A 22047-nucleotide genomic window follows, 5' to 3' on the forward strand; every position below is an offset into this window, starting at 1 on the left:
TGCTCTGGGCTGGGACCAAGGGGTTCGGAGGGCAGGAGGGGGATCAGGGCTTGGGCAGGGGGTTGGGCCACGGGAGGGAGTCAGGGGTGCAGGCTCTCGGGGGCGCTTACCTGAAGCAGCTCCCAAAAGCAGCGACACGTCCCCTCTCCGGCTCCTACACAGCGGCGTGGCCAGGCAGCTCTGTGTGCTGCCCCATCCACAGGCACCACCCCTTCAGCTCCCATTGAGTGTGATTCCCAGCCAATGGGAGCTGCAGGGGCAGCGGAGGGCAGTGTGCGGAGCCCCCTGGCTGCCCCTATGCATAGGAGCCGGAATGGGACATGCTTCTGCTTCCAGGAGCCATGTGGAGCGGCGCAACCCCCCAACCCCGCTCCCTGGCGGGAGCTTGAGAACCAGAATAAAACATCCGGAGGGCCGGATGTGGCTCCCGGGCTATAGTTTGCCCACCCCTGAGATATATTGTTGTATCTCAATCTAACAGTGGTTATGAAATGATAGACACAACAAATCCTATATACAGTATCTTGGCAGGTGGTGAGATGAGATGACGCTTGCGGTCTCCTCTAACCCTATGAGTCTATGAATCCCTTTGCCTCTAGGTCACAGTATTATTATTTGTGGCACCTTAGAGACTAACCAATTTATTTGAGCATAAGCTTTCGTGAGCTACAGCTCACTTCATCAGATGCATACTGTGGAAAGTGTAGAAGATCTTTTTATATACACACAAAGCATGAAAAAATACCTCCTCCCACCCCACTCTCCTGCTGGTAATAGCTTATCTAAAGTGATCACTCTCCTGTGATGGTGGGTATTGTAGTTGTATGTCCTGCGGAAGTGAAGAAACAGATTGATAGAGCCAGAAGAGTTCCCAGAAGTCACCTACTACAGGACAGGCCTAACAAAGAAAATAACAGAACGCCACTAGCCATCACCTTCAGCCCCCAACTAAAACCCCTCCAACACATTATTAAGGATATACAACCTATCCTGAAGGATGAACCAACACTCTCACAAATCTTGGGAGACAGGCCAGTCTTTGCCTACAGACAGCCCCCCAACCTGAAGCAAATACTCACCAGCAACCACATACCACACAACAGAACCACTAACCCAGGAACCTATCCTTGCAACAAAACCCGTTGCCAACTGTGCCCACATATCTATTCAGGGACACCATCACAGGGCCTAATAACATCAGCCACACTATCAGAGGCTCGTTCACCTGCACATCCACCAATGTGATATATGCCATCATGTGCCAGCAATGCCCCTCTGCCATGTACATTGGTCAAACTGGACAGTCTCTACGTAAAAGAATAAATGGACACAAATCAGATGTCAAGAATTATAACATTCATAAACCAGTCGGAGAACACTTCAGTCTCTCTGGTCACGCGATTACAGACATGAAAGTTGCTATATTACAACAAAAAAACTTCAAATCCAGACTCCAGCGAGAAACTGTTGAATTGGAATTCATTTGCAAATTGGATACAATTAACTTAGGCTTGAATAGAGACTGGGAGTGGCTAAGTCATTATGCAAGGTAACCTATTTCCCCTTGTTTTTTCCTACGCCCCGCCCCCCCCCCCCCCAGACGTTCTTGTTAAACCCTGGATTTGTGCTGGAAATGGCCCACCTTGATTATCATACACATTGTAAGGAGAGTGGTCACTTTAGATAAGCTATTACCAGCAGGAGAGTGGGGTGGGAGGAGGTATTTTTTCATGCTTTGTGTGTATATAAAAAGATCTTCTACACTTTCCACAGTATGCATCCGATGAAGAGAGCTGTAGCTCACGAAAGCTTATGCTCAAATAAATTGGTTAGTCTCTAAGGTGCCACAAGTACTCCTTTTCTTTTTGCAAATACAGACTAACACGGCTGTTACTCTGAAACCTAGTATTATTATTTAACATGTTTATTATGATAGTGCTTAACAGCCAACCAAGAGTGGTGCCCTATTGTGTCCCAAAGAGTCTAAATAGACAAGACATACATAGTATGGGAAGAGGTATAACACAAGTAGAGCGAACAATAGGATGGCTGCAAACATCATAGTAGTTCCATGTTTGTGTGTTTGTTTATTTGGTGGGGAGGTTGGGTTTAGTTAGGAGGGGAAGTGAGGGACAGAGAGCTAGGAATGGACACTTGCTACACCCTCTGATCTGGTGTCTCTTGTAAATTTGATCCTGATTGGATTTACACCTAAGAAACACAAGGCAAAGAAAGACATGAAGTAGCCACAGCCATGCAGGTTGCAGAGAAATATGTAGTTGGTCAAGGAAGCCTCTGCAAAAATCTACAGCAAGTCCTGGCTACACACTAGCAGGAAGTATCACCGCCTGAAGATGTTTCATCACTGTGACAGAAGCAACAGCAGATGAGTCATCAAACTATAGTGATGGGTGCCATAAAAGAACCTAGATAAATAGCTGGAGCACAAGGAAGAGATCCGCAGAGCAATTTAAGAACCACTTAGGTATGTGTCTCCAATCATTCACCAGTCTAGTTTCTAACAATGATTACACTGGGTGTTACGTACCCCAAATACGACGTATAACCTGGGTACAGACACAAGTGGTCAACAACAGATGATCAAATAGGAAGATAGAGGAGCACTTCCCCCCATCCCCCAAAGATTGTTATGGCTCAACAGAGCTATAATGAGATTACAAACGAGCCAAATCCTGCTCACCCTGTTGGTGTTATAAACATACAACTGGAGCAGAGATTGTTTCTCACTGTGTTCATACAGTGCCCAGCACAATGGGACTCCAAATCTTGAATAAAGCATCTAGGTGCTACTAAGTACTAAAAATAGATGGGTAAGATTAAGGGAATTTCAGATAAAAATTGAAAAAGCCCTGTCCACGCAGAAAATATTCTAGTGTTGGAAAACGGTTCCCTGGCAGAACTATGCTTGACAACCATTTTCCAAGATGGTTGTGGCTAGCACAGTTCAAGCTGCAGGGCATAGTGGTGGGGCTAATAAGTCACCTGCAGGTGAGTGCAACAGATGGGATTTTCTCATGCCAGCTCAGTTAATGCCACTTCCTGCAACTCATCTGGCAAGATCTTGTTTTGTACAATTGACTTCTTCAAACTTAAAATGCAGACTGCTATTCCCAAGAGGATGCTTTCACTTGACACTAATCTTTTGATAGTCATAGTGACAGTTAATTGATAGTTGCCTTTGTCTGAAAGCCATTAACATAAATAACCAACAAGGGCAAGGTATGCCTGTAAGAACTCTGCACAAAGCTTCGCAAAAAGAAAAGGAGTACTTCTGGCACCTTAGAGACTAACCAATTTATTTGAAAGCTCATGCTCAAATAAATTGGTTAGTCTCTAAGGTGCCAGAAGTACTCCTTTTCTTTTTGCGAAGACAGACTAACACGGCTGTTACTCTGAAACCTGCACAAAGCTTGACACTTAGCAGGGTTTAGAGTGAAGAAAGGGTCGTGATGACATGAACTGAGCACCACCAACAGCCTGCAGGCTCAGTTCTGTTGAGTTCTCAGGAGTCTTACGGATATGGGTTTGAAGAATATGTAGCAGTGAGAAGCGAACAGGGAGAGGCAAGCTTTGCACATTAATATGATCATTTTAAAAACCAAATTGTGAAAAAGCATTATCTTAAACCTCCAGCATAGCAGAGGAGCTAAAGCCAGAGGTGATGGCTTAGTGACTTTAGTATCAGTCTTGAAATATTTAGAATCCTTGGAACCGCTGGTTTGAATCTGTCCTAGATCAACTCAGCCCTTTATCTTTCCAAGGAAGATATATGGAGCTTGAGATGGTCAAGTCAGAGAAAGAGTGAGTGCTTTAAAATAAGACCTTTAGAGCCAAGATCTTGCCTGTTCTGAATGGACATTAAAAATTTCATAGCACTTTAATTACCTCCCTTCACCATTGTGCAGTGTTGCTTTGCATTCATGGTTTACCACCCTCTACTTATGAGGTGGCTGCATTTCAGTTGTTCTTTATCTATGTGGTTAGTGAAGCTCTTAAGGCTTGTGAACAATAAGAATACAAAATATGAATGGGGAATTAAATGTGTTCCATGAACCAATATGTGTTTCTGGCCATCTGACTTGAGAGAGGGGAAAGCAGGAAGAGAAGAAAACACCCCACAATACATTTATAAGTGAGTTTATTTGCCTTTCTTATAAGACACATACATACAAGTTATTATAAAAGTACCCAGACAAACTCTAGCCAAATGCAGTATAAGCAAAGTGTTGCCATCAAGAGGAATGTCTCAGATCTACAGTATCTTGGCTTCCAGATGAAATATTTCCACTAGGCATTGTAGGATGAAGAGGACACATTTCCTCCATGACCTGTCCAGTTAGTATGGATGAATTCCCCTGGTTTCGATAACAGTTCATAGGTATGAGCACCAAAGTAATCACGCTGTGCCTAGATGATGAAACACACAGGAACACCACAATCAAATACCAACATCACCGAGATATTGCACCTTACATCCCACCTCTGTATGTAGGTATCTGTTTAGGTTCTCAAACCAAGTCCATTGCCATGGTGTCTGAGTGACACCCATTTTAAAAGAAATATATGAGATTTGGGGCAAATCTTACAAAGTGGACATGTCTAGAATGTGTACGTGTAATCTGTTATACGATAGCAAAACCTTCAGGAAAGCAGATTCAGACTGGAGAACACAAGCAGGATAAGGGGTGGGGGGAAGGAGAGAAGTAACCTGACTGCACAACGTTTTATTGCTATCGAAGTGTGAGGTAATTTAAGATTATAGGGTCTGAACCCAGGAATAACGCATAGAAGAGGTGGCAATATGGAAGAAAGGCTTTTGGCAGGTGATCCTTCACACACTGATGTGCTGTTTTGGTTTTTTTCTTCCTTGGGCTTAAATTTCAGCCTCACAGGTCTCAATGTGGCGTCTTGGGTGCTTACCTGAATCAGGTTAGCTGGCAGCATCTCATGCCTATACCCATCATAAAAGGAAAGTGCCGTAGTGAAGCAGGGCATAGGGATGCCAATCTGGACTCCAGTGCTGATCACACGTCGCCAGGAGTCCTGATGGAGAATAAAGAGAAAGAAGGAAACAGACTACTTAGCCAGCAGCATTCAGGACTACAGCAGAGGTTACTGTTCTCTAGTCTAATGGCATGTTCCTACTGGCAATCACTACCCTGGATCAAGTGAGCAGATTTTCCAATCAGTATTCATAAACAAAAGCAGTCCAGAGTGCTGCCCAGCAAGACAGAATTAAACAAGACACACACAGTAAAAGCAGTACCCTATACTGTATACACAATCAGACCTAAAACTCAGGCAGGAACTCTGCTCTTTTACATATGCAGGGAGAACAAATTCCAAAGAGAAGAATATAATAAGCAGAACACTGAGCAAATAAGGCGTTTTCAGTAATCCTAATGAAAAAGAGCACAATGACTCCCGAAGGACATAAGAGACTAGTACATCGCTTCAGAACGGTATGTGGACAATCTTTTGTCTGAAAGTTAAATCTGATTTAGTAACATGCATAGGATACTCAGCTTTAGTGAATGGAATTAAGTCATAATAAAATGACTCAATTGGCCATACAGACACTGTTTATAGTTCTAACTGGACTTGTCTCCTGCCCAGATCAGAACACTTTATTTGGACGGTCCTAGGTCTAGTGAATTGAGAGCCTAGTACATTGCTGATACTATGCTACTGCATACACTAACAGCAGAATTTTTTAGCTACAAAATTGTAATCCAAACTCTGCACAGCAGGCCCCTTCCAAGGCAAAAGGCATGGTCAGTGATGAGAATGAGGTTTCACCTTGTTAGACAAAAGAAAGAAGAAAAAAATAATAGTTTCTAGGACCACAGTTCTTCCAAACTACTGCACTCCTGTCTGATGATTTCACATGAAAATGGAGTGGCAAACTTAAGAGTTTATGGTTGCTACTAATAGAACTGCCAGGATGAGCAACTGGTTGAATGGATGTCAGTAAATTACATTTTAGAAACTGATGAGTCATGGTAGCTGAGGATGAATTAATGTGAATTAAGGGCAAAGAACTGAACATTTGTTTGCCTGTATATTACTTCTGGGGAGATCATATTAATACTCTGTGACACTCAAGGAGGTGTGTGTTACATTTGACACTATGGCAAGTCTAGGAAGAGTTACCCTTGCAGTACATCATCACCTCCAAATCCTATAGTCTAGGAAGAGTTCCGTTCAGCTCTCGATTCATTTGGATGCCAAAATTATAGGGTAGTACTTTACCCATTACAGTCAAACTCTCTCCCTTTTTTCCTTTATTTAGACGTAATACCTCCATCTTTCTGATGAGATGGAAATGAAAGGTCTTGACTTCATGTGGGTATTTTTACAAAAGTGTGGGTGTTAACTTTGGTGTCCAGACCAAATTCTAATTTGGATAATTACATTTTGCCTCACCACGGTTACGATGGTGCAGTTTCAACTGGTTATGATTATGTTTCACTTCCTGTTCTTCGCTGTACACAGTAGTAGTGCTAAACAGCTGGCATGTTCCACCATGGAGATGCTGCATTTCAATGGTGGATGAGTGATTCCTAGATGCATACATTGTATTCACACACACACATGCAATCCCGAAGCGCTTTAGGATTACTTTAAAGCTCTTTGGGATTAAGGGTGTTATATAAAAGATATTTTAGAGACGTTTTTCTCTGCCCTCTCTCTTCTTGGACCTAACCACACTGCAGAAGGGGTGTTTTGGGGCATGTACTGTTGGTAAATTGTTGCCTTTGTGCTCTCCCTTCTTCAGACACACACCTGACAGTCCTCCACAGCCTTCTTAAAGAAGTCATCCAATAGCAGGTTCTGGAGATCGGGGTTTCGGTCAAAAGCATCTCTGATCTTCCCCAGGAATGCACTAAACAGGACAGACACAAAGCTGGAATTAGGTATCAGTGGTGGGAGCTGTGAATCGCCTAGAATCCAAAGGGCTAAGGGCTGGGATTTGACAGGCAGCCAGTAAGGCACAGTGTTTACAGAACTCAGCCAATCAACAGATTCCAAACACCAACACCTAGGGGAAAATGACAAAGTGAAAAAATGAAAAGATCAGCAGTGGCGGAGTAACATATAAACTTGATATCAGGTTGCATGAGCTCCAGTGTTGACATAGGCAGCAGCATCCCAGTATTGGCAGATAAAATATAGGAGATCTTCCACAGAGATCTCTGAGTGGGCCAGTCCAGCACAAGGCAAACCAAACTGCTCTCTGGTCAGCATTCCCTGCCCCAATTGCTCTCTTACCTTCTGATGATGCAGCCTCCCCTCCACATCAATGCAATGCCACCATAGTTAATTGTCCAGCCAAATTCTTTGGCTGCCTGTCTCAGCAGCATGAAGCCTTGAGCGTAGGAGATAATCTTGGAGGCATAGAGTGCCTAGAGAGAGACAAATCATATTTAGGGAAGCAGCCCACAAACTCTGATAGAAGAACTTTAGAATCTGACTCACAAGCAGAGCACACAAGTCACACCAAGGTCCATCTCAGGGGCAACACTCTAGTTATATGTAAGAAACTCACTTACTGAATTCCAAACGCTCCTAACTACTATCTCTGATGGTCAAAGCCTTTTCAATCTCACACTTCAAAAGAATATAGTTGATCCAGGTCAATAGGTACTGAGAGGTACTAAATCTCTCCCCTATGCAGTTCGGACAACTAACATCAAAATATCACCATTTTCTTGCGTTGGTGCTACCCTCATCTATTACTCGAACATGAAGAAAAAGATACAGTCAAATTCTACTTAGTTTTAGTCAGGGTTATGGTTTTGCTTGTTTTTCTTTTTTTTTGGTGCATCTATTCCAGTAGTTTTCTCCAGACTGTATGGGTACCACAGAAAGGGAGACTGCTAAAAGAGCAAGTAAGCACTCTTCACTTAATCTGGATCATGCACAGGAACACACACATACGTCTCTTTGTCTCCTTTTATTCCCCAAGCCTTTTGCCAGGCAGATTTTCCTACAATAATAAATTTTTGGCACTTCTCTAGCACATTCCATCTGAGAAGTTCAATGTGCTTTCTAAGTGTTAATAAATGTAGCCTCTCTAATGGACAGAAAGTGAAATACCATCTCCATTGCACAGAGAGGGAAATGGAGACACAGAAAGGTGATGTGAATTGCCCAAGGTCACACATTGAGTTAGTGACTTGACTAGGAATAGCAACTGGTTCCCAGTCTTGTGCCTGTATCACCCTTCATCCCAACTGGGATCTTTCTCTGGTCCATGAACAAGTTCCCCATTAACCATATTTTATTGCATCTCAGTTGGCACACACCGAGAGAAATGGGCATGACAGGAGGCGGTCCAGGGCAGGCTCTAATGGCTGGAAACAAGGACAGCACAAGAGCACAGCCAACACGTGTCCCATTCAGAGTCCCGGACTCACAGCATACAAGCTCACTTTGTCCCCGCAGTTCTAATGCAGAGCTCTGTCTAGAAGCCCTGACTCACCTTCCGAATATCTTCCAGAAATGCCTTCTTGTTCCCACTGAACTGAGTCATTTTGGGCCCATCCAACCGTTTGCTGGCCTGTACCCTCTCATCCTTGAGGGAAGACAAGCACCGTGCAAAGACAGCCTCACCTTTACTCAGAGAAGGAAAGAGAAGACATTTAGCAAGCACAAGCCAAACAATGAGGCCTTTCTAGCCTACTGCATGCAGAGCCAAGGCATGGGGACAGGTGTTTATAGAGATGGGATGACAGCAGCAAGCCACACTGCCATGCAAGGAAGGTCAGGTTTAGGAATGACAGAGGACTCCCATTGGCCACACCAAAGGGAATTTCCTCTGTCTACAGGAAGAGGACCTTTTATTGAGCACCCCATGACAGCTGACTCACAGTGTGGGGCTGAGTCTCCACAATCTAATCTAGTCAGAGAACTCATATTCAATAGAGGATCATCAGAAATGGAGAAGGGAGAATCTAAAACTAGCAGAAAGTGAGGGGTGGAGGAGGAGAGAAAGGGATTAAGTGAGGAATAGCCCACACTCTGAGATCTAGAGAGTCTAACGAAAGAAAGGTGGCTTCCAACCATTTACTTAGGTTTTTGGATGAATTATCAGAATATCAGCCAGAAACACAGCCACTGGGCTAGAGCATTTTTGGGCAGCATTGCTTTGCCTGACATACTTCTTAAAACAACATAAAGCATCTACTATATGACAAGAGTCCTGGACAGAAATAATCAATGTTTCCTTATTTGTGAAAGGAACTTCAATCTTTTGGTCTCTGTTTCCTTCATCCATAAAATACAGACAATTTTGTATCACAGTATATCTTAGGGAGAGGTGGGCTTAGGAAACTAAATAAATACTTGCACAGTGCTTTGAAGCTGAGAAGCATTTACACAAATACCAAGTATGATGCACATTAATTGGAGATGCTTTCTAGGAAATCCTCAGCACACACAAAAATGCTGCAGACAAACATTACAAATAAATCGACTTCATAGGGGAAGTGAAAATTTTTATCTGTTAAGATCTTAGTTCTGGCAGTCAGGGGCCCATGCAAGATTTGTACACATCACTAAGCAAGGTAGGGAGCTGCATTCCTTGGAGAGCTGTAGAAGCAAGCAATATCATCAACTCTTGCATGGAAGCCAAAACCCTGAATTCTTGTCCTGGCAGATAAGTAAAGGCAAAACTAACTCACAGATATGTTATTTTAAAGTGTATTCATTTTAATTTAAGACTGTACAGATATTCAGGGAAAGAACTGGGAATTTAAACAGTTTCCTTTACTTTTTAGCATTTGAGGTCACCTTTCAGGGGACTGACAGAAATATGAAAGCATACAAGACTTTCCTTCTTCCTTTACAATGAATCTCCGGTTATTAAAAAGTCTTTCTTTCATACACCTGTGAATGAGTCATAGGTTTGCACAGGACTTCCCTGTCATAGGTCATTATACTTTATCATAATCAGAACAAACCACTCCTTTTCATTCTTGCCCAACCCATTTCCTTCTGCTTTATTGTGGAGGGAGCATGACTCTGCTATTGCAGGGAGGAAGTTGCAAGTCACCCTGATGCAAGGAGAAAGATGTAGCAACTGCACTAAGAATTTCCAGTATTTGCACAGGGGTTGTGAGGCACTAACTCCACAAGCCACTTCTGCAGCACAGAATTATACTTGGGAAATGCCTCCACCCTTGATCCTTGCAAAAGAAGGAGCCCAAGCAACTTTACCAACCAAATGGAGGACACAACAATTTAAAAGTAAACAAAGCTCTGAGAGATTTAAAGCTCTGGTATAATATTTAAATTATTCAGCAAATGGCAGCCTCAGCCCTACTTTGTAAAAATGTTTTTTGTTGCAGTGCAGCCAAGCTTCTCCAATAAACTGGATTCAGCTGGCCACAGAGGGAGTGATCAATACAATTTATCTTCTAAAACAAGGGGGCTTAGCAAAACTACAGGGGAGAGAAGAGGTGGGAAAAAGAGCAGGAAAAATAAAGCAAACTCTGACAACAGATGGAACTTCCCGAAGTTAAAGTCCACACTAGAGCTTGTACCATGAATTTAAACACATCTGTAACATAGTTTTTGGGTGTCTACCCCTAACACACCTGTAATTTCACAGCTGTGTTCAGAAACTATGCTAGAGACAACAATCAGTGGTAGGTGGGTAATTATGTGGGTGGCTACTTTTCAGGCACACTTTAGGGGCCTGACCCAAAGCCTACTGAAGTCAATGAAAAGATTCCCACTGACTTCAATGGGCTTTGGGTCAGACCATAAGCTAACCAAAGCAGTTTAAAAAAAAATCTGTTCACATTGCATAGAAAAACCATGCAAACAACCATCATGTTGGAACATAGATGGCAACTATGCTTCTTACAGATAAATGCTCAAAATCCATTTTCAAAGACAGCTGGGGGGGGTTAGTGCTGTTCAAGCCATAGTGCGGATAAGGCCTAAGTGTCCCTATCTAGTCAGATCGACACTGTGTCACTCGAGCTCTGCTAAAACTATCACATGGAAATGGGGGACGAGAAAGGTACAGGGATGGTGGAAAAATAATTCCTACATCTTCAGGAAGATGCAAGTTCTTATAAAACTATAGCAGAAATAGGAGTTTCTTATTCCACACATTTTCAAGGCTGTGATTTGACTCAGCATCGGGCACCAGGGGAGGATAGATTACTGAGAACAGGGCTGAACCAAACTAGAGTAGTAAATATTAAAAACCCTCTCTCGCGTCTTGGTCTGGCATTGGGTCACCACCAGCTAAGGAACTACCAAATACCATGATGGGGGCAAAGAGGTGTTGACTGTACAAGTGGGACAGATGATTAGGGAGAATTCCCATAGAAGATAAGCAAAAAGCAGGGAGCAGTACTGTCAAAGGGCAAAAGGGCCTTAACTGTTAGACCAGGGATAACAGAGACAGAAGCACCTTCATCATGGGCTTATCCCCTCTACTGCGAAGCGTTCCATGGCTAACATGCTGTTAGACCGGTAGAACAAGAGACAGTGATATCAGTCAGATTGACAAGTCAGTTACCGATGAGCGTGACAGGAACTCCATATTCCAGGGCTGAGATGGCTGTCCACTTCCCAGTGCCTTTTTGACCTGCGCTGTCCTTGATCTTTGGGAGCAGGTGTTTGCCATCAGAGTCCCTGAACTTGAGGATGTTGGCTGTGATTTCAATCAGGAAAGAGTCCAGCTCTGTCTTATTCCATTCTCCGAACACCTTGATGGAGAAACCAACAATGGGATTCCAAGAGGGATACTTACCCGAGCTCAAATTACTGGCACCCCTTCAAACCCACTGACGATCTTAGCCCATTTGCCAGGCATCTTCTCAACAGCTCAGAAGAGGAACTAGCATGTCCCCATGTCAGAGGTACCGTAGGTGCATGGAGCTGCAAAGCAGCCATCTCCAAACAGAAACATACAGACAGATTCTGGCCTGATACTACAAGAGCCATATGGGGAGTGGAAACGCCTCATTCCATGACACCATACTCTTGGCACTTTGACTATTTATGGCTCATCCCAAGATTAATCAGGTCTCTATAAGGATTATCTATCCACACTATTGAATCCTATCCTGCTTTAAGGGATCTCTGTGACCTACATTATTGGCTCATATGGAAGAGGTTCATTAGCTTCTTCAGCCCAAGTCAAGGAACAAGGGAGCAATAAGTGGAAACACTTCAGATCCGACCAGGACAGATTCTTTCCCAGGGCAGGAGGCACATGGGGAATGAAAGATCTGAGGCAATGGTCTAAAAGTGTTCAAGGTTTAGGACCTACCTCAGTTGGTGCCCATGCACATTTCCCCACTGGCCCTAGCAGATGATTTGATAGAGGATTCTACTACAGACATTAGCTGTGCTCCATGGAACACATGGCCTATGGAGAGGAATGATATAACTAACTGCCTTCAAAGCAGAGCAGTCACCTGCTAGGTCTCAGGGCAGAGGTGAAATAGATGGGGGGGGAGAAGGGGGCGGGCTGCGGCTCACCGTTGCCATCTCATCATGTTCCATTCCCAGTACATCCTTCATCAGGTGGTAGGCCTCACAGATCAGCTGCATGTCTCCATATTCAATCCCATTGTGCACCATCTTCACAAAGTGCCCAGCACCTTCTTCTCCTACCTGCCAAAGAGACATCACAGGATGCCTTCAGACACACTGCTGCCACCGCTACTAAATACCTGCCCATAGTTTCCCTTTGCTTAGTACGGCTTTGTGAGTTTAGTACTGGGGAAAGGCACCCTGGACACACCAAACCGCTGTTTGTGTGTAGACACTGCATAGCAGCTTCCCTCACATTGCCCCAGCAATGTGCCCCACCTGGGATGAGAGGGGAGTTCATTCTTTACAACCAAGTCCTTCCTTGGTCTCTGCTGAGACTGTTAAAAAGGGAAATATCTGTGATGGTGGCTTCACTGCTGTGGACATGGGTCCATGTGGACAGAGAGCATGGGAAGGGTGAAGTACCACAGAACAGAAATTCTGTACTGGGTGCAGCAGACTGAAGGATCAATGCAAAAAGCAGCCCTGCTTTGTTAAAGAATACATTTGTAGCATTTGTGACACGCGCACGCACACAGAGATTTCAGTGGCCTAAACAACCAAGCGATGGATCTAATCATATTCCAAGGTCTATCAATGTCGGTCAGTACTTGCCCAGTCACAACAGGGTTCCCCAGTGTTCACTTTAGCAGCGATGCTTTGAAATATCTTCTTGATGTGAGGCCTATGGAGAGGAATGATATAACTCAGCAGCTGGACACAAACATTACAAGAGAAAATTTATCGATGTCGTACTGCCACTGTAACTCACCCCCAGGCCAAATGGGGAGAGAGGACTTGGCTACCAGACATCTCCATCAAAACCAAGATAAAGGCAAAATGCCTCAAGGATTAGCCACTCTATGCAGGAAATAGCAAACCACACAAGCTGTGCATTTATACAACAGCTTGTAGAGGAGGCCGTCAATGCACTTCACAAAGGTGACAACTATTATCCCCTCCATTTTTCAGATGGGGAAGCTGAGGCAGAGAAAGATTAAATGTCACGCCCAAGGTCATATAGTGAGTCAGTGGAAGAGCCTGAACAGAACCCAGATTCTCTGGCTTGCAGCCCTACATATTAACCACATCATCAGTCTTAGCTGATTTGGAAGGGGAGAAGGAGGAGGCTTAATGAATGTTAACTGGGAGGTTGTGCCAAGCAGATGATATGGTATAAAAGAACACTGAGTAAGGAGTGGGCGAAAGGAGCCACCTGAGAGGAGCATGAACATAGAACGGGGTGCAGGAAGAGAGGAGGATAGAATTCTAGGTGGGGATGGAAGAAACAAGCAGCCTTTATCCACGTGTTTAAGATGAAAAGAAAAGCAGAGATTACTCTTGTAGTTGCCAACTTGGCACCATCAAGTTGGAACAAGCTGATCTGAGAGGTAAAGCTGGTGTGAAGCGACAGGACTTTTCAGTTTCTAAAGCTGTCTTTTCCTTGAGCCAAGAATAGGCCCAGAAAAAAATCTCTCTCCAGACACACAGGAAAAAAATCACCACGGTCATTGTTGCACCGTCCCTTCCAGGGACATGGGGGTGGGAGAAGGAGCTGGATCGAGAGCCATGTTTGTGTGCAAGAATTCATGCATCCTATTAACAGTTCAGAGACACTGAAGAGCAAACTAAGCCTCCTTTGAGCTATGAGTCACTGCAGCAGCTCCTGTTGCTGCCCATGTTATAACTAGCAATTTCTCAGCTGGAACGGAGTCCCGAAAGAGTCAAATAAAGGTCTCTGGTATATCTGGTCAGGTTCCCCGTTCTCCTCTCCCCTGAAAAGTTGGTACCTCCACCTGCACACTACTGAGAAGAAAACTGGGTAAGCCTGGACTGCCATGAACAGCCAAGACTGCCTGTGACCTCAGCTGGGCTGAGAAGTCCTGAGCCCCCAGGAAACATCAATTTTCTCTTGATATAGACACATCCCACCCTCACCAGTACCCTCTGCTCCCAACATCCAGAGACGACTTTGTTACTACGTGACCAGTCTACAAGAGGAGCTGGTGGGAATGGGAGGGCTGATACTTACCAAGCCTCTTTGTCTCCTCCTGGCATGAGTGAGGGTCCGTACCTGGCACCCTCCTCTCCCCCACTAACACCGCTTCCTACGAACAAGATGCCCTTTTCCTGGAGTTCTTTACAGCGTCTCTGAATGGGAGAGAGAGAAACAGTATTCAACAAAAGCTTTTCTGAAACAGAGGAGGGGGAATCCTGCATTTTACTTCAAACACTCATGGGGTCAGGATAGAGCCAAGACAGAGATGGCACCATCTGGGCCCAAAAATAGTTTTTTCAGTTCTGCTTTGGTCGTGGCAATATATGGAATCAAAGAGGAACATACACATAGGCTGCACTTTGAACATTAGGAAACTTCCCCTTGCTCCCCCACTGACATGGGTCCTTGCAAAGAGAAGATAAGCCCGAAATTGCAAGCCCATTAGCAAGAATTTTTAATGAATCTGTAAACTCAGGAGTTGTACCGTATGATTGGAGAATTGCTAACACAGTTCCTATTTTTAAGAAAGGGAAAAAAAGTGATCCGGGTAACTACAGGCCTGTTAGTTTAACATCTGTAGTATGCAAGGTCTTAGAAAAAATTTTGAAGGAGAAAGTAGTTAAGGACATTGAAGTCAATGATAAATGGGACAAAATACAACATGGTTTTACAAAAGGTGGATAGTGCCAAACCAACATGATCTCCTTCTTTGAGAAAGTAACAGATTTTTTAGACAAAGAAAACGCAGTGCATCTAATTTACCTAGATTTCAGTAAGGCGTTTGATACCGTGCCACATGGGGAATTATTAATTAAATTGGAAAAGATGGGGATCAATATGAACATTGAAAGGTGGATAAGGAATTGGTTAAAGGGGAGACTACAACGGGTCCTACTGAAAGGTGAACTGTCAGGCTGGAGGGAGGTTACCAGTGGAGTTCCTCAAGGATCAGTTTGGGGACCAATCTTATTTAATCTTTTTATTACTGACCTCGGCACCAAAAGTGGGAGTGTGTTAATAAAGTTTGCGGATGATACAAAGCTGGGAGGTATTGCCAATTTAGAGAAGGAGCAGGATATCATACAGGGGGATCTGGATGACCTTGTAAACTGGAGTAATAGTAATAGGATGAAATTTAATAGTGAGAAGTGTAAGGTTATGCATTTAGGGATTAATAACAAGAATTGTAGTTATAAGCTGGGGATGCATCAATTAGAAGTAACAGAGGAGGAGAAGGACCTTGGAGTATTGGTTGATCATAGGATGACAATGAGCTCCCAATGTGATATCGCCGTGAAAAAAGCTAATGCAGTCTTGGGATGCATCAGGAGAGGTATTTCCAGTAGGGATAAGGAGGTTTTAGTACCTTTATACAAGGCACTGGTGAGACCTCACCTGGAATACTGTGTGCAGTTCAGGTCTCCCATGTTTAAGAAGGATGAATTCAAACTGGAACAGGTACAGAGAAGGGCTACTAGGATGATCCGAGGAATGGAAAACTTGTCTTATGAAAGGAGACTCAAGGAGCTTGGCTTGTTTAGCCTAACTAAAAGAAGGTTGAGGGGAGATATGATTGCTCTCTATAAATATATCAGAGGGATAAATACCGGAGAGGGAGAGGAATTATTTAAGCTCAGTACCAATGTGGACACAAGAACAAATGGCTATAAACTGGCCACTAGGAAGTTTAGACTTGAAATTAGATGAAGGTTTCTAACCATCAGAGGAGTGAAGTTTTGGAATAGCCTTCCAAGGGAAGCAGTGGGGGCAAAAGATCTATCTGGCTTTAAGATTAAACTCAATAAGTTTATGGAGGAGATGGTATGATGGGATAACATGATTTTGGTAATGAATTAATCTTTAAATATTCATGGTAAATAGGCCTAATGGCCTGTGATAGGATGTTAGATGGGGTGGGATCCGAGTTACCCAGGAAAGAATTTTCTGTAGTATCCAGCTGGTGAATCTTGCCCATATGCTCAGGGTTTAGCTGATCGCCATATCTGGGGTTGGGAAGGAATTTTCCTCCAGGGCAGATTGGAAGAGGCCCTGGAGGTTTTTCGCCTTCCTCTGTAGCACGGGGCACGGGTCACCTGCTGGAGGACTCTCTGCTCATTGAAGTCTTTAAACCACGATTTGAGGACTTCAATAGCTCAGACATAGGTGAGATTTTTCGCAGGAGTGAGTGGGTGAGATTCTGTGGCCTGCGTTGTGCAGAAGGTCAGACTAGATGATCATAATGGTCCCTTCTGACCTTAGTATCTATGAATCTATGAAAAAAAAACCATCTCTTGGCACACGGCAGTTTTATCCAAGTGAATTATTCCTGTACCATTTCCATGCTCATGGGATACATGGTCAGTGGAATGACACCAATATTGCCCATTAGCATATATTCTATGACCTCGTGTTCCTCTCAGGCAATAGTTCTGCTATAAGCATCCTGGCTTCCAGAGATTAGAACAGATGCATTTTCAAAGGGGCTTTATTCTAATGAGGCCAGTGTTTTTATTGCAATATTTCTGGACACAAACATACACCTGTCACAGGTCTGCTCCTACAATAAGGATCTAGCAACTCTAACATAGTTCTTTAACAGGTTTGTCAGTAAGGGGGCTCCACTGCAGACAGAATTTGGTGTGGTTCCCCCCAAAGAGGAGACTAAAAGACATCCATGTATACAGCAGTTCTGGTTCACCCATTTCTGGGAGGAAAGAAACACTGTCAGGGCATTCTCAGCCCATTCACCAAGAGGAAGGGGTCTAGAAGGCAGCATTAAGCTTACCGTGGTGTCCCTGTACTCTGAATTCCCTCCATCAATTATGATGTCTCCAGCTTCCAGCAATGGCACCTGCAACCAGAAAAGAAAAAATAAAATCAATCAGCATTATTATTTGGTCCATATAGGAAAAACTTAGAACTGACCTGCAGCTGAGATCCCCGAAAGGTCAGAGTGAACTCATCAGAACCTGTTCCGGATGGTATTGCCTTAATCACAAGCAATCCTCCTTTTAGGGGCCAGATTTATTAAGGGCTCATCACTGGACTGGGCTCCTCAACAACAGAATCCAAAGGCTAAAACAAGGGGAGGGTTGTGTGTGTGTGTTTTCCCCATCTATAAAGCAGAGACATCACCTTATCTACTTGGGCGTAATTAGTGTCTGTAAAGTTCTAACAACCAAACCTTTATTTTAAGGCAGTCTTCTAACTGATTTTAATCCCCACGAGTTCTCATATGCAAGTGACTTTAAGCAATGCCAAGTTAGCAGCCTGTGAGATTGTCTCTGCAACAATGGGAAGGTGGACCTGGCATGGCGGCAGCAAAGAACAAGGGGCCAGTAGCAGCTAGGAAGGAAACTATCCTCACCAGACTTTTGATGAAGTCATCCACTGCACTTCCAGCTTTCACCAGCAAGATGATCCGACGTGGCTTTTTCAGCTTGGAGACCATCTCCTGTAGACTGTGAGCCCCAATCACTTTGGTTCCCTTGGCCTCATTGGCCAGAAAGGCATCCACTTTGGACACCGTCCTGTTAAACGCACAAACCTGGGAAAGCAAAAAACGTGATGTTGTCCATATCAATCAACAGTCAGCTAGCTCCAGCATTATACACTTCTCTCCTGCTTCCGCCCTCCAAGAATCCACATGTCAGTGATACTCTTGCAGCTTTTCTGTATGTCTTTCCATTAGGTTCAATCGCTAACAGGATGTTCCAAGTGCAATTGCAACCCCCAAAGGATGAATTGATGTCTAACAAATCCACATGTGATCACAATTCCTGGCTAGACACAGATGAGTACAGCCCTTTTCTCCAATCCCTTCCTTTTTGAGCAGCAACAAAGGCTGTGATAAAAGGGAAAGAATCTGAACTCAGGACACTGTTCACATACACCACCTCCCACACAAATTAAAATGCCCACCTGCTGCTCTTGGACACTAGGGATTCAGCCCTTGGAAATGACATATAATTCCCCAAATTCCTTCACTCACCACAAAGCCATGGTCATTCATGTTTAAAACCAGGTTCTGACCCATTACAGCCAGTCCAATCAAAGCAATGTCAGCTCTGAAAAGTAGAACAACAACACACCAATATCAGAAAGATTCCAACTGTCATTAACAATGATCCTTTCATGATCTACCAGGCTATTTTGGTCTGAACTGTTCAGTGAACCTGTGCTGGTGAGATCGTACATATATGCTCCCTGATCTTACATGCGCTATAGAGGACTCTATATAAACAGTGTGAGCCCACATGATTAACAGATTCTGGTCTCAGGCAGAGACAGTAGAGAGGTGAACACAGCAGAGCTCTCCACAGTGCATACCAAGTGATCTTGAGCTGCCAGGATCCCGTCCCAACTATCAAGGCAAACAAGCCCTAGAAGGAAGAGAGAAGGAAAATACCCCACCAGCAACTAGAGGGGAGGTGAAAGGAGGAGCAAGAGGTGATACTGTGCCAAATGGAGTCAGAGTGAGCAGCACAATACCCCAACACAGCTCTGAAGTGCTCACACTGTGGCAGTGCAGCCCCAACCAACGACACTGTGTCAGACACAACATCTGGACATCACTTTGCATTTCTGTACTTTGCTGCATCTTCAACAGGTGCCAAGGCGGCGCTCCAAGGCTGGTATCACTGCCCCAGCAGGGGTGGAGGAGGGAATGAAGTAGTGCTGGAGACTGATTTAAAGAGAGCTAATGGGGACATAAGGGGCTGTTTCAGGATGACAGGGCAATCAATACCAGCGATGTCATTTTCACAAGGTCAGGGCTCCACGCCCAGCAGCACCTGAATTTTGCCTCAGGCCTCTGACAAAGCAGTCCACTTCAACTGGCAGAAATCCAGCTCATGGAGCCACTTGGTTATCATGTCCTCTCTTCCCAACGTCCTATGGTTTACTGCACAGGACACTGCAGAAAGAAGTTGGGAGGAACTACCAGGGCCACCAACTTCCCCAAGCTCCGCAAGGAAGAGATGAGCTACCTTATGCAAAGAGAGACTTCTGTGTAGAAGTCTTTATATGAATAATGTCTGCCCTGTCCCCTCTTCACTCTGCCAGGAATCTTCTCTCTTCCACATCAGCTTGATGGTTCACCTGATTATCCATTTATTTTGGGAGTCATCCTGCCCCCGACCCCTGAGGCAGATAATTAAAGGCTGTACTGTATATTCTAGAGAAAGATCAACGAGGGAGGACATTTGTCTCCAAGCTCAGGACCCTGAAATACCTAACAGGTCAGACAGGAAAGTGTATTGCCCCAGCACATTCACAACCTGTCTTTTCCCCTTCTGTTCATGCTCTTGAATTCCTTTGCCCTGTACAAGTCCATCTGTAACCTGACAATTTCCAGTAGGAGTTATCAATAGGACAATATATTTGGCAACACTTTTCTGGTGAGTAATGTTTCTCAACTTATTAAGTCAATAAGAAAAAAGAAAAGTGAAATAATTGACGAGAATTTCAGCCAGAGGCTTCAAAGCATCCGCATATTTTCTGACTCTATTTGCATATGCAGCAGGATGACAAACTGAATTAGTAACTGACTATTGCTTTAGCATGCAGCTTGAGGGCCATTAAGGAAGTCACTGAAGGCAACAATCCAGCTCTCATCAAATTCTGATGCCTTCTCATCTGAGAGTGCTAAGCAGAACTCTTCACTGTCAACCCCCTCAATCCTATCCGAGAGTGGCCCATGTCAGTAGTCCCTGGGCATCACCGTGGGATGGGCAAAATGAGCCCCGGAAGGCTCGGGTCAAAGTTTGAGCAAGGTGTTTCCAGTCTCCTGGGGGTGCGGGGCAGACGGGAGAGCCTCCTCTCAGCCCCAAGAAAAAAACCCTGACTCACAGGCTTTAAGACCAGAAGGGACCGTCTGTGATCCCCTAGTCCAGTGGTTTTCAACCTGTGATCCATGGACCCCTGGGGGTCTGCGACTGTGTCCAACCCCAAAGGGGTCCGCACCTCCGTTTGGAGTTTTTTAGGGGTCTGCAAACGAAACAGTTGAAAACCACTAACCTGGTCTAACCTCCTGCACACGCACCTCCCAACCCCCCCCCAACTTCAACCATCCGGTTCCCCACTTCTGAGCCAGCCAGGAAAACAACCGTGCACGGACGGCATCCTCGTACTCGGCCCGCCTGGTCATTCCCAGGGGCCGGGGCCTCGCCGCCGCGGGTCCCAGCCAGCCCAGCGCGCTTCAGGTCAAGGCCACGCACTGCCCCGGACCGAGCGCCCCCGCCCGCCTGGGTGGCAGGCGGCTCCAGCGCCAGGCCTGGGACCGCCCGCGGGACTCACTGTGCCATGGCGGCGGCGGCGGCGGCGACTCCCCTCGCTGGGCCGGTAGAGGACTGGGCAAGCGGCGGCGCGGCCGGGCCAGCTGTACTCGCCCAGCTCCGCTCCCATTGGCCCAAGGCCGCTTCCGCCTCTCGGGAGGGCGGGATTTAGGGGCACGTCCTCGCCTAGTTCCGCCCCATCTGTGAGCTGATGGCTCAGACGGGCCCAGCCGAGCGCCGATCTCATCGTCCTTTAGAGGGGTGGGGTCCGCCTGCAAGGCCTTGCAGCAAGGGGGGTGGCAGGCAGTAGCCAGGGAGTCCAGGCTGCTGGGCAGGTCTCCCTCATGCAAAATGAGGCACAGCCTAGCCCCAGAGCGTGGCTGTGGGTATCAATGCTAAATCCAGAGGGTTGCCATCTTTCTAATTGCACAAACCCTAACACCTTTGCCCCCCCCCCCCCTTCTGAGATCCCTCCCTCCAGCCTCCCACTTCTATCACGGGCTTTTCCCCACCCCTCACTCATTTTCACTGGGCAAGGGGTTGGGGTGTGGGAGTAGGCTCAGGGTTGGGGTGCAGGCTCCAGGGTAGAGCTAGAAATAAGGAGCTAAGGGCATGGGAGGGGACACGGCTGGGACTTGAGGTATGGGGTGTAGGGGAATGCAGCTGGTGAGGAGGGGTTTGTGGTGCATGTGGGAACGTAGGGTTGAGGGCCAAGGGGTTTGAAGTGTAGGAGAGGGCTCAGGGCTGGGGTGCAGGCACTAGTGAAGGGTGTGGGCAGGGACTCAGGGCTGTGGGGTTTAGAGTGCAGGAAGGGGCTTAGGTCTGGGGTAGGGGTGCAGGAGGGGGTGTGAGCTCTGAATGGGAGTTTGGATGTAGGGGAGTTCAGATGTAGGGGAGTTCCAGCCTGGGACAGGGGGTTTAGGAGCAAGTTAAACGTGCAGGAGGGGGCTCCAACCTGGGTAGGGGGCTTGGGGTGTGGGCTCTGGCCAGGCAGCACTTAGCCCTGCTCCACCATGGACCGGGAGCTGCCTGAGGTAAGGCAGGCTCCCTGCCTGCCCTGGTTCCATGCTGCTCCAAAGGAAGCGGCCGGCATGTCCAGGCTCTAAGTGGAGGTGTGCCCAGGCAGCTCCACGTGGTGCCCACCAATAGGAGCTGCGGACCCAGCCCTGCCTGTGGGGGCAGCATGCAGAG

General features: G+C 45.6%; 1 protein-coding gene across 1 annotated transcript; it reads right to left on the reverse strand.

Moving 5' to 3' along the window:
- Positions 1–4142: 4142 nt before the first annotated feature.
- Positions 4143–20966, reverse strand: PGD (phosphogluconate dehydrogenase). Its single transcript, XM_077837051.1, has 13 exons — positions 20879–20966; positions 18573–18648; positions 17949–18128; positions 17367–17432; positions 14615–14733; positions 13198–13267; positions 12529–12663; positions 11561–11750; positions 8507–8637; positions 7294–7427; positions 6808–6907; positions 4942–5064; positions 4143–4428 (listed from the first exon to the last, which is right to left on the reverse strand). Exons 1-13 carry the CDS (start codon positions 20884–20886, stop codon positions 4309–4311), a joined length of 1452 nt encoding a protein of 483 aa, XP_077693177.1. The 5' UTR covers positions 20887–20966; the 3' UTR covers positions 4143–4308.
- Positions 20967–22047: the final 1081 nt, after the last annotated feature.

The sequence above is a fragment of the Eretmochelys imbricata genome, chromosome 18, assembly GCF_965152235.1.
Source record: "Eretmochelys imbricata isolate rEreImb1 chromosome 18, rEreImb1.hap1, whole genome shotgun sequence".
Taxonomy (NCBI): domain Eukaryota; kingdom Metazoa; phylum Chordata; order Testudines; family Cheloniidae; genus Eretmochelys; species Eretmochelys imbricata.